At 37.4% G+C, this 12,842-nt stretch overlaps 1 protein-coding gene across 26 annotated transcripts in view; it reads left to right on the plus strand.

Annotated features, from left to right (window-relative positions):
* ank2a (ankyrin 2a, neuronal) overlaps nt 1-12,842 on the plus strand; it is a 114,580-nt gene that overhangs the window by 51,863 nt on the left and 49,875 nt on the right. For 15 of the 26 annotated variants that reach the window (XM_036136906.1, XM_036136890.1, XM_036136902.1 and 12 more), the window contains 12 exons: nt 1,161-1,196; nt 2,781-3,005; nt 5,124-5,222; nt 5,752-5,906; nt 6,133-6,344; nt 7,339-7,546; nt 7,943-8,039; nt 8,150-8,378; nt 8,603-8,728; nt 8,819-8,941; nt 9,060-9,092; nt 9,182-9,203. In XM_036136906.1, coding sequence (XP_035992799.1) covers nt 1,161-1,196; nt 2,781-3,005; nt 5,124-5,222; nt 5,752-5,906; nt 6,133-6,344; nt 7,339-7,546; nt 7,943-8,039; nt 8,150-8,378; nt 8,603-8,728; nt 8,819-8,941; nt 9,060-9,092; nt 9,182-9,203 — 1,565 coding nt within the window. The remainder of the gene's footprint in view (nt 1-1,160; nt 1,197-2,780; nt 3,006-5,123; nt 5,223-5,751; nt 5,907-6,132; nt 6,345-7,338; nt 7,547-7,942; nt 8,040-8,149; nt 8,379-8,602; nt 8,729-8,818; nt 8,942-9,059; nt 9,093-9,181; nt 9,204-12,842) is intronic. The other 11 variants (XM_036136903.1, XM_036136914.1, XM_036136912.1 and 8 more) reach the window with 3 other exon arrangements.

Consider the following 12,842-nt stretch of genomic DNA (forward strand, 5'->3'; position numbering starts at 1 on the left):
TGCTCTGAAACTATACTAGAAGATCACAGCTTCACAATAGATTTGCATTTAGTTTTACAAGCCTCTTCTGATGATGTCTGGCTGAAACAGATATTTTGGAAGAGCTTTTTTGAGAAACACCTGGTAATTCTTTTTGGATCAAACAAAAACTAAAAATAAATAATGCAACTAGATGTATAGAAACACTGTCAAAATCAGACTTATTTTTGCTTTAATGTATTTTTCAGTCCTTCATGACTATGTTTTCTGCACTCTGAAACTGCTGGGTTAAGAGAAACCCATTTTGGATTATTTCGTTTATGTCTATGACAAATCTGGGACTCATCAAAACCTTGAGTTGCTCTAACATAATTAAGTTGTATCATGGATTGTCACCCAGCATTTTGGGTTGGGTTTCAACTCAAAATTATTTTTTTATCATTTAAAAATAGCCTGGATTGCTAAACAAATAAAATGACATTAATTTGGTTTTTAGTATATCCCTGCATTAAAAAATAAATATCCTCTTCATGTCTGATTGTAATTGTCCTTAAACACAATGAAAAGCTCCCTATGTTGCACTGCCTGTCATTGTTTACCTTAGGTCATGTTTTATCACTTAAAATGTGATTATTACATTGATAAAGCTAAAACAAATAATCAGGTTATACATTAATTACGACATATTCTGCTAAAATATGAATGTTGAACATAGCTAGCACTAACTTGTGCCATCATTGAGCAGGGAAAAGGCTAATGTTCACATGTTTAGGTTAAAACATTTGATGTCTTGTGCTAAAGTTAACAACATAACCTAAAGACATGACTGATCAGGTTTCTGTGTAGTTCAAAATGGCCGAAGAAGAATGGGGCTCAGTTGTGAAATTCAACAAACTGCGTCACAAATTATGACCCAATCTTTGGTTGAAACGGCCTAACTTCTGTCCCGACAGCATATTCCCAGCATTTGGATTGATGAAATAACCCAGCAGTTTTTATTTTTGGTGTGCTCTTTCCTTCTTTTTTACTTCACATACGCTTGTGTGTATTCTTGTGTCTGGTTGTTGTTGTTGTTTCTTTTCCACTTTTACTTATTCTTTATTCTCTTCTTCTCTTGTTGCTTCTTTCCATTGTCTTCTCTTGGTTTGTGATTGTGTGTCACTGCTGTGTTCTGCTTCTAGCCGTTCCTCTCCATGCCTAGACCATGACAACAGCAGGTGATACTCTTGATTTTGTGCCTTTATCCGATTTCCTCAGTCCAGTTTTAATGACATCCTTACTCCTTTCCTATTTCTTCACATGGTTTAACAATGCATGACTTTTTAAGACCTGGTTTTGGGTTTTTAAAAATTCCAAAAGTTCTAAACCATTTTTTTATCCTCTATAAAGGTTTGAGTTGTTTAATCTACTGATCTACAGAAAAATAGTAAAAAAAATGCTATTTATTTTTGTTGTGTGTGTATATATATATATATATATATATATATATATATATATATATATATATATATATATATATATATATATATATATATATGTATATGTGTATATATATATATATATATATATATGTATATGTGTATGTATATAGCTTCTTTACTTTCTGCAAAGTTTTCATGAGTGAGCAATAATTATTAGTATTAAGTATAAAAGTATTAACATCCATCCATAGTTAATAAGTTTGTGCTACAGTTTTCCAGTTTTTTGCTCCGAAGAATATAAAGCTTTAAACAGTTTACATAATGGTATAAAAACACATACAACCTTTTTTTGATAACTATCTGACATTAAATCAGACTTTTTCTGTTTTAGGTCAGTTGGGATTAACAAAATGCTTGAGGGACAATACATTTCTTTGGAATGTTTTTTATTCCTTTCCTCAAAGTCAGAAACCTATATACATCAAGATTATTGTACATTCAAATTTGGGATAGCCCAGATGATAATGTCATGGATTTGTAAATCTCTGGTAGGTTAACTCACAAAATGCTAGTTAACTGGAGGTCCACCTGTGAATCTTATTTAAGAAAACACCTCTTCTTCCTTGTGTGACATCACAGAACCGCTCAGCATAGAGACGTGAAGATGACGGTTTTGGCTGGTAAGGCAGTGTCATTATCCATAAGGAAACTAGTTCTGTACCGACATGGGTGTAAGAACTCCCTAAAGAAATAAAAGCCATTACAAGCAAGGAAAAAGCCACATTACAAAGTAAGTTAGCAAATACACTCAGGGACAGATCCTAATCCCTGGACCCTTGTCCTGTGAACTGATAAAGTTAATGTTCTGAAGGGGCCATCACAAAGTCCTGATTTCAGTCCCACAGTGGGCAGTGATGAAAACGTGTGTGCAAGCAAGGCGGCCTACAAACTTGGAGAGGATGGATGGCCTAAAATTTCTGCAAACTAGTGTGAGAAGCTTGTTGAAGGATATCCAAAACATTTGACAAAGGCCATACAGATTTATAAAGCAATTAAAAAGGAAGTATATAGAAAATTCTGACTTCGAAGATAGTCAAGACAAATTATATTTCTAGCATTTAGCAAACAAACATATTTTTGGAGAATGGACCAAAAACAGGAAAACATTTGTCTGATTTAATTTCAGATGGGGATAAATATAAGGTCATGTGACTTTTATACAGTCTACACATATACATGAATGTTAGCTTGCTGGGAATGTCTCTACCCATTTTCTCCCCCATTCGATATGTCTGCATGGAGATTTGCAAACACAATAAGAGCTGTTGGAAGTCCTGTATTTAAACCCAATTTACCTTTTCTTGGGCCCTCTGTCTTTAGCTTCCTCGTTAGCTTCATGGTAGATGCCAGAGGTGGAGCTATGCGTGGTTGCCGTCACAACGGCCTACGGATCATTGTGCCACCAAGGAAGTGTTCGGCACCTACACGCGTGACATGCAGGCTGGTTAAGAGACATCGCTTGGCCTCGATGCCCCCCATGGTGGAGGGTGAGGGGCTGGCTGGTCGCATCATTGAAGTTGGACCGACCGGAGCTCAGTTCTTGGGGTAGGTGAACGTTTGAGTACATAACGACCACAAACTTCTAGATCTTGCCATTCATATACAGTACTTTGAGCTGTTCTTTAAAGCCTTCAAAATATCCTTTAAGATTAAATCAATTAGCCTCTTATTCTATCCAATAGTGTCATGAGTCTGCAGAATGTATTTATTTTTGTTTTTTTTGCAATACAGCGTTATGGTCAAAACCAGAGTTAATGCCCGAATGCTTGTGAATGTGTCAAATATATCTTTTCCATGAATCGTCCTATTTTGAGATTTAAAGGAAAAGCTTATTAAATAATCCAGTTACCTTTAATGAAAAGTAAGTCTGCCATTTCTTGACATTTGAATGCCTTTAATGGGGAAGCCAATCCAAGACAGAGATGGTGTTTTGTCTACAATGATAGATTAACACCCTTGTCTCTCTTTCTCTGTGTAAGAAATAGGGTAAAAATAATGTGTGGTAAAAAAAAATTTTTAATTTTTATGTGACATTTGTCCCACGACTACCTAACCCCACTGGCTCATAAGACAACTAGTGACGTCTTCTTTCCAGGCGGCTGCTCCCAGAGCAGCTGACTCAGAAGATGAAGAAACAAAACCAGCCCATTTAGAACCAAACCTGATAATATGCCAGATCTGAGTGGCAAAAAATATATTGTGTTCGCATTGTCTCGTTTGACTGTTTTTATGTAAGTTTTCTGTAAAGTTCCAAGTGTTTTTCTTCAACATCGTTGGCATTTTTAAGCATCAAACAGTGACTTTCTTTGATCACTTCAAACGGTTCCAGATGTAAAATACGGTTCACTTTGAACTAGTTATGTCCTATATGCAATACCTTTGACCCCTTTTTGTCTAGAGGCCAACCTTTTTCGCCTTTTGGTTACCACCATCAAGATAGAAGCTCTGTTGGAGCTGAAGGCACTAATCCTCCAGCTTAGAGCAGGACTAAGATGGCAGTAACATGAAACAGCAACGGGAGTGCTTCCAAAAATGTAAACAGCTTCATCTGACCCACAGTAAACACTTTATTTTGCATTTCTATTCCAGTTCTGGTTTAGTTCACTGGACATCCAGGTAGTATATAGGCCCGTTTACACTACTATTTTTTAACCGAGCCGAGACCAGTCCAAGCTCGGTAACCGAGATAACTCTTGTGTGTAAACGGTCAGCAGACTGAACCGGACCGAGCTAACTGCAGACGAGTTCCTCAGTAGGTCTCGGACTGATTTTTTTTATCCCGGTTATCTGATAATGAAGAGCGCATGAGCAGACCGCGTCATCCCCTTACAGTCAGCTGACTGTCCGCGTTTTTTCCGGCGTGTCTGGCTGCACGTCCCGATTCACAATCCATTCAGACAAATTTCAGACATTCATAAAAATACCAGCTTCCTTACCGTGCCACACGATTTCCAGAGATGATTCTGCTTAGCAGTGTGATGAACCTCAGTGTCTGTTGTTGTTTCCTGCGTCTGTAAATCCTTTTTAGACGTTTGTTTGTCTTATCCATGTCCCAAAAGCCGACTCTGTCTAACCATAACATCCTGAATGTTACGGGCGCCGCCATTTGTCGGTCCCGCCTACCGCAGATCGTCACTAGGAGGCGAGGAGCAACCAAGGAACCGGGGTAGTGTGGTGTGTAAACGGTCGTCTCGGCTTGGTTAACTGATCCAAGCTCAGACTGGTCTCGGCTCGGCTCGGTTAAAAAAGTGTAGTGTAAAAGGGCCTTTTGAAACTTTTTCCCTCTGCCAAACTCAAACCTCAAAACCACCATTCAATATTATAACTCTAAATTAGGCCCCAAAACCCTTTGTTTAGATGCCAGAGAGCGACCAAGTAAACCTTTGATAAAAGTAGAACCTTTAGTCAGCTAAGATAATATTTTAAACGCTTATTTCTTATTCAGAAAACTATCATTATTCAGAACTGATTCTGGTAAATATTGATGGATGATCATTATCAATCACTTAGTGAGCATTAGTAGATACATGGATTTACTACGAGTATATGTGTGTATGTTTGTTTGCATTTGTGTATTTGCTTGTACGCGTGTGTATTCTCAGTGGGGTGGTGTGTTCAAACTTTTCTTCTTCACTCCTTCCTCTGTGCTGCGTACGGAATCAGTAAGCTCCACCTTCCCACCGCTCCGCCCCCTCTGAATGAGGGCGAGAGCCTGGTCAGTCGCATCCTTCAGCTGGGTCCTCCAGGAACAAAGTTCCTCGGGTAGGATCATGGGACGGGGGGCACCCTGCCACCTTGGAATCCTGGTCACATAGGCACCCATCGTTTCCCTGCTATGTTTTCTTTAGGATGCAGAATTTTTGGTTTACGTTTTTGATTTACATAGTGCCCTGGCTTTTGTCAAATGTTTTTTTTTTTTCCCTATTCTTTACTTTTTTGTACTTTTATTTCAAAAAATATAAGTCTTGGTGTAGTAGCTCCTGACCTGCAATCCTTAGTTGCTTAGTTACCTCCATCTCTTTTTTAGTTGTGTTCTGCTTATCTCATATGGAGTTGATGCTTCCTACAATCATTATTTTCAATTATTCTTATGATGGTTGATCACACTTGGCATGAATGTTTTTTTTTTTTCAAAATTATATCCCAAGTTCTTTTGTGTTGTATGTGATTGATCTTGAATTGTCTTGTGCAAAATATGAATTGTATCTACATCCAAAATAAGCCCTGGCAGACTTCTGTTTCTTCTAATTCTAGTCTTTTCTTTTTGGTTCACCTCTTTATTCCACACCAGGCCTGTGATCGTGGAGATTCCCCATTTTGCCGCCCTACGGGGCACTGAGAGGGAACTTGTGATCTTGCGGAGTGAAACCGGAGACAACTGGAAAGAACATCACTGTGACTTCACGGAGGAGGAGCTGAACCAGATCCTTAATGGAATGGATGAAAGTAAGGGTCAATGATGATGATGATGATGGCAAACCAAGACTGATCAGTTGATTTCTCATCTCACCGCTTTGTGATTAAAGCTTTCATGCCAACAAACCTTTAAGTTGGTATAAAATGTAGCATAAACATAAGAGCTGATCTTCGGATATAGATATAATAAATTAAAGAAAGCATTGATTGAAGAGAATAAACAATTATGCTTAGTAATTGTCTCTATCTTTCACAGAGCTTGATTCCCCCGAAGAGCTTGAAAAGAAGAGAATTTGTCGGATCATCACCAGAGACTTCCCACAGTATTTCGCTGTGGTATCAAGGATAAAGCAGGACAGCCATCTGATTGGTCCAGAGGGTGGCGTGCTCAGCAGTACTCTTGTGCCCCAGGTCCAGGCTGTCTTCCCTGAAGGTGCCCTTACAAAGAAGATCAGAGTCGGGCTACAGGTGCGGACATGTGAACAATAAATTGCCATAACGCTATTATTAAGCAGTTGATCATTTGTCTTTAGCATCTTATATTAGCGCTTATCGGAGTTAGCATGGTTAGCACTGGTAAGTGTAAACAGCAGGGTCTTTATTGACTAGACAATCTTACCTTTATTTTTGAGATTACCAAAAGACTGCCAACATGTCCCACATGTTCCATGAAAGAGATTTAAATCTCAAAAGTATAAAAAGTAGTAAATCTGCTGTACTTTATTTATCCTTCCTGTTATGTGAGACAATCTTGCTCTAAGTAGCGGACTAAACAGTCAATATTCCTTCAAAGAACATATAGTTTTCACTCTTCCAAAATCTCCATGCTTCATCTGACTTCATTTTAAACAAAGTTTGTGGTACCATAAATAGTCTATTTTAAGTGATTTTTCCCTGAGTAACAACTTCAGTACTAAAGTATTGTTAATGTAGCATGGTAGTGCTGACCGGTCAGATAAAAAAAAATTAACCAATCAACTATAGTTCAGGTTCGACAAAAGCTGAAAATTGGGCCATTCTGGTCCCTAGATGTTTTCTGACAGCATCTCCACAGTTTATTTATTAGAGAGTATGGATCAGTATTTTCAACAGTATATTTCCAGGGCATTTGTACTGTAACTGGCAGGTTGCCGGTTCGATCCCCTGTTCTAACCGTCTCAGTCGTTGTGTCCTTGGGCAAGACACTTCACCTGCATTGCGCCGATGTATGGCAGCCTCGCCTCTGTCAGTCTGCCCCAGGGCAGCTGTGGCTACTAACATAGCTTACCACTGTCAGGGGGTAAAATGTGCGTGAATGGATGAATGAATGACTATAATGTAACACGCTTTGGGGTCGTTGGACTTAATAAAGTGCTATACTAATACAAGCCATTTACTGGTTGATGTCTGAATGTAGATAAACCTTTCAGACCATGTGGAGCAGTAGTAAACCCCTGTTAACACAGTTTGTCTCTCATTCTAGGCTCAGCCCATTGATGTGGAGCTGGTGAAAAAGATTCTTGGCAACAAAGCCACTTTTAGCCCAATTGTTACATTAGAGCCGAGACGGCGGAAGTTCCATAAACCGATCACCATGACAATCCCAATTCCCCAAAGCTCCAACACCGATGGGCCTAATGCAGTGTTCAGCGGGGAGACCCCCACTTTACGTTTGCTCTGCAGTATAACAGGTAATGTGGCAAATAATCTGAACTACTTTGGTAAATGACATCCATAATACCTACTAAAAACATGTGTTTCACATAGTGTCAAGCAGTTATAAAAACACCTAAAGTCTCGCCTTTGATTATTTTTTATTGATGTATAAACTGTTTATGTTTAAAGCATAGTAGAACAGTCTGCACTTTTATCCATTTAGGCAAATTATTTTGACCTAATCATTCTTGTATTAAATTACAAATTTTAAACTTGCTGAACTTCCTGGAGCTATTTTCAATAAGCTTTTTGGTAGGTTTGATAGCTGTAATCTAATTTCCTTTTTAGAAAATTACAAAACAAAAAGAAAAATTAAAAAAGTTGTCCTTCGTTTTATAAGTTCTGTAACAGGTCATTGTTCTGTGTTTTAGGAGGGACCACACCTGCCCAATGGGAGGACATCACCGGCTCCACACCGCTCACCTTTGTTAACCAATGTGTTTCCTTCACCACCAATGTGTCAGCCAGGTAAATTGGTTTTCCTTTTGGAAGACTACTGGTGTGGCCCGTATCTGTGTTGTAAGCTCAGTGTTCTTCCTTAGTTAGTCTGCTGGTCACTAATTGGCTGAAATTCACAGGTTCTGGCTCATAGACTGCAGGCAGGTCCAGGAGTCGGTTAATTTCGGAACACAGCTGTACAGAGAAATCATCTGCGTACCCTACATGGCTAAGTTCGTCATCTTTGCCAAAACGCTCGACCCCATCGAGGCACGGCTGCGGTGTTTCTGCATGACAGATGACAAGATGGACAAAACCTTGGAACAGCAAGAGAACTTCACAGAAGTAGCGCGCAGCCGCGATGTTGAGGTGCGCTTCAGGATCACATAAAATGAGGGAAATGTCTGAGATTGGGTCTTGTTGGACAAGAAATTCCAGAAGCTATAAACTATACTTGGAAGTTGGAATTATACAGATTTTTGTGGGCAACTAAATACACTAAATCGTTATTTAAAAGTTGTACAAAAGATGGTTATATAATGAAATGGAGGTATAATGGCTTAATATCCTATTCACATGCTGTCCCCACACAGGTGCTGGAGGGAAAACCCATATATGCAGACTGCTTCGGAAACCTTGTACCTCTTACTAAGAGTGGACAGCACCATGTATTCAGTTTCTTTGCCTTCAAGGAGAACAGACTGGCACTCTTTATTAAAGTATGACCATACAACAAACAAGCATTTGTGAAGTATCCTTTTGGATCCCTTTGAATAAGCTCAACATACCTTGATTTCTCCAATGAACAGATTCGAGATACAGCCCAGGAACCCCGTGGTCGCTTGTCCTTCACCAAGGAACCTCGCACATACCGAAGCCTCCATCACAATGCTATCTGCAACCTTAACATCACTCTTCCGACATACTCAAAGGTTAGTTTAAACATCTAAAGTGATACTATTATTACTGGCTTGTGTTTCTTTGGGAATGTGTAGGCTATTGTTTCTGGTTACAGAGATGTCAATGTTTTCTGTTCTTTCTTCTCCTTAGGAGTCTGACTCAGATCAAGATGGGGAAGACGAGGTAAATTAAATTTTGTCTGTCCTGTTTTCAAGTAAAAATGAGATTATAACTGGCTTATGGCAATGACTGTTTAATCTTTTTTTTTTCAGAGTGAGAAGAGTGATAAGAAATGTAAGTTTTATTCAGTATATCAATTCCAACTTTTTATTCTTTAAACAAATACATATAAAATTTTTAGCTAGATAGCTTTATTTGAGACCAAAATATGTTCACTTATTTGTTGTAAAGTAATCTTTAAAATTCTCAAGTTGAGACACATCCATTAATTGATTTTTAATTATATTTTGGTAGCTATAATTTGTGAGCCATGCTTCTTTTGCTCCACTAACATAGTGTATAGTAATATTTTGTTAATGGCAGCTATGCTATGGCTGTGTTCCCCTCCACTCTACTGACCTCCTTCCCCTCTACTAACCCTCTCCATCTCATAGCATTTTAATTTTTTTAAGTTTGATTTGTTTTTTACATCCAATCATGGATTGTGGTCAAAATAATACTACTATTAAATATTTTTTTATATTAATTTTTGGCCCAAATGCTTTTGATTCATTCAATCTAAGTGCCTGTAGTACATCTTTACATGACAAAATATAGAAAGTATTCATTTTGACCTGTTTTTCTTTGTTTACACCTATTAGCTGCATGTCATAAATCTTTATTAGCTCTGTACAGAAATACAACCCAAAAATCAAACGATGTTGGAACAACCACCCAGGAAAAAAATAAATCAATAAAGGAAATAAACAATGAATGTTACACTAAATTAAAGTAGATTTTATTGCACAATCAATGAAACCAAGCCATGTCATCCATTCTATATTATGATGCTGGATGTATGTATGTATGTGTATATATATATATATATATATATATATATATATAGATAGATAGATAGATAGATAGATAGATAGATAGATAGATAGATAGATAGATAGATAGATAGATAGATAGATAGATAGATAGATATGATTTTTTTTTTCTCTCATTAGTCTCCCCTGGCACTTCATAAGTATGCAAAAAATCGCCTTGCTTGGACTAACTGATAATACCGTATTTTTCGGACTATAAGTTGCACTTTCTTCATAGTTTGGCCTTTTCCTGTGGCTTATATTCATGTGCAACTTGTATATCAATTATAAATGGTAAATTATACTAGCCAACAACAACCAAGTAGGAAACATAACCGCCTATAGCCGTAAGAGGGCGCTCTAGGCTTGTGAAAACAATATGCTGCCCCTGTACCACTTAAACATTAATTGAAACGTTAACTTATAGACAACAAAAGCTGAACACATTTGTATGCTGTTTCGCTGTTTCAGTCTGCATTCACGCAGCAGAGCCTTGCGTGGTGCAGCTCGAAAGGAGAGCCCAGACCGAGACAGAACCCTGTTATTGGGGTGTCCTTGAAACTAATAACAGCTAGTGCTATCTTACAGGTCTGTTGTCCGGGCGGTTTAAAACTTCACTGATGCACGTAAGCTTTAAGTTATCTGAAACATCCGTGTCATACTGTTAGCTTAGCATGTAGCAACGTTATGCTCACGGTCTAATTTCAGCATAATTTTGACAAATTTCAGCGTAATGGGTGTTACGCTGAAATGCGCTGATGAGAACTTTCCGGGTTGGAGTTGGTGGCTTGTATCCCATTCAACCTCCCAGGATGTTTCATATATTTTTCAGCAGTTGGAGATACAGTTGTGTAATTGAATAAATGGTCTTATCAGATTAATTGTCAGTTTTTAGTCTTGGACTGTGTGAAATAAATGTGTATAGTCCGATGCGACTTATAGTCCGAAAAATATGGTACGCCTTTTATCATTCACCCTGAAGTAACTACAGTTCTTTCTAGAGGAAGAAAGTCCTCTACATTTCTTGAATTCTTTGAAGCATTTTGACTTTAAAGAGTACAGAGAAAGCGCAGATATATTACTCATGTCTGCATTCACTATAAAACCTGTGCATTCAGGTGACATTTGTTTTCTGTTAAACAAAAATTCATATCTGACTTTTGAGGCACATTTTAAACACCTGTGTTGACAATCTGGAGACCCCATACAGTTTCAGTTAAAATCATTCAGCCCCCTTTGCAATTTAGGTTTATCTACAAGATTCAAAATTCTTTAATGTTTACAGTAAATAAATTATATATAATTTCAAATAGTTAAAACTAACATTTCATAGATTTTATTATAATTAAACATGAAATACCACTTTTAATGAGTACTTCAGTCTCAAAATAATTCTTCATAAAAGCTGACATTTGCAAGTCGAATGTTGTCTCCCCTGAGTTCTACTATTGATACAGCTGGAAACGTAGTTCACAAGTTTGAAGTTAAAGGAACAATGGAACTTACATACACCACCACAAAAATACTGTAAATGTTTGCTCCAATTTACTCCCAATTATATAAATAAGCCAAAGCAATTTGAAACGTTTTGGGAAGAAGAATAAGTAATATTCTTACAAGACAGCCATGGCTAAAATGAAGCATGGATGTGGTTCAGTGATTCCCTGTGGCTCCATTGTTTTCTCTGACATTGGAAACCTGCTGCCTGTGGATTCACTCAAGTATCAGGAAATGTTGGGAGAAAATGCCATCAGCTAGGAAAATAAAGCCTGGTTATTTAACCTTCCAAGGGAATTGAATCCAAGCATATCATGGATACTACCAAGGCTTTGTATCATAAGGTATCCTAGAAGATACTAGAATGGCCATCAGTAACTTGAATTTCAATAAAATTATTTGGGCTAGGATTCCTTGGGACCACTGCCTGAATCTGGTGTCTGAGGCTATGGATTATTTTTAGAGCAGGTCATGACATTAAAAAGGCTTTTAAAGGTGCTTGTCTTGAAGGAGTTGAATAATGTTGAGGCTGCAGTAGTTATTAAGAGTGGTATTTTTCCTTTAAGTTGAAAAATCTCTATTGGTATTAACTGAGTAGAGTTATTTAAATTGTAGTTTGACCTGTTTGTTTTAAATCACTGCTGGTTGTACATTTTGCCAATAAACCTGACTTGAACTGAGGTTTACTAATTTCTATTGTAATTGTACATTGGATTAATGTTGTCTAACCTGAAATGAAAGTCAATAGAAATTAAGAAATAAATATTTGTTCATAACAGCATTGTTCATTGTGTTTCAACCTTCTCTGATTATGGGTTGCATTTGACAAACAATACCATGTTGTTTGTTCTATATTCCCACTATGTACAAACACACTTTTCCAGCTAACATCGGACATTTTGCCTAATCTTCCATGTACTTAATATTAGCTTCAAACAAACATTTCCCTTAAGTTTAATTTGTTTTATTCACATTACACATTGCAATAATTTCTTTGTATAGCATAATAGTTCCACAAGGTTACAAAATACAGTAAACAAAACACTCTTATTTGCAAACTCCGTATTGATTAATAAAGGTCTACAAACCTTATAAATAAAATTGACTCTGCTTTTCACATTATATAACAACCTGTGATGCTATTTTAATTATGCAACCAATATTAGGATATTAATTGCTTGATAGCTACCTCTTCTCTCTCATAAGCACTTTCATTTTCCTCAGTTTGTTAAAGGAGCAATAAGTAAGATATTTACTGTAAAATCAACCTAAATCATTTTCATTTGTCACCTGGGATGGAAGTTACATTCCCTATAAATAATCGGTCCTCTCCATGACCAATGTCTTAGTCACAATTTTCTCCTTTCAAACCTAGAGGTACGGTCCGGAACTACTTCGGGTCAGA

This window comes from Fundulus heteroclitus, chromosome 5 (assembly GCF_011125445.2).
Source record: "Fundulus heteroclitus isolate FHET01 chromosome 5, MU-UCD_Fhet_4.1, whole genome shotgun sequence".
Classification (NCBI taxonomy): domain Eukaryota; kingdom Metazoa; phylum Chordata; class Actinopteri; order Cyprinodontiformes; family Fundulidae; genus Fundulus; species Fundulus heteroclitus.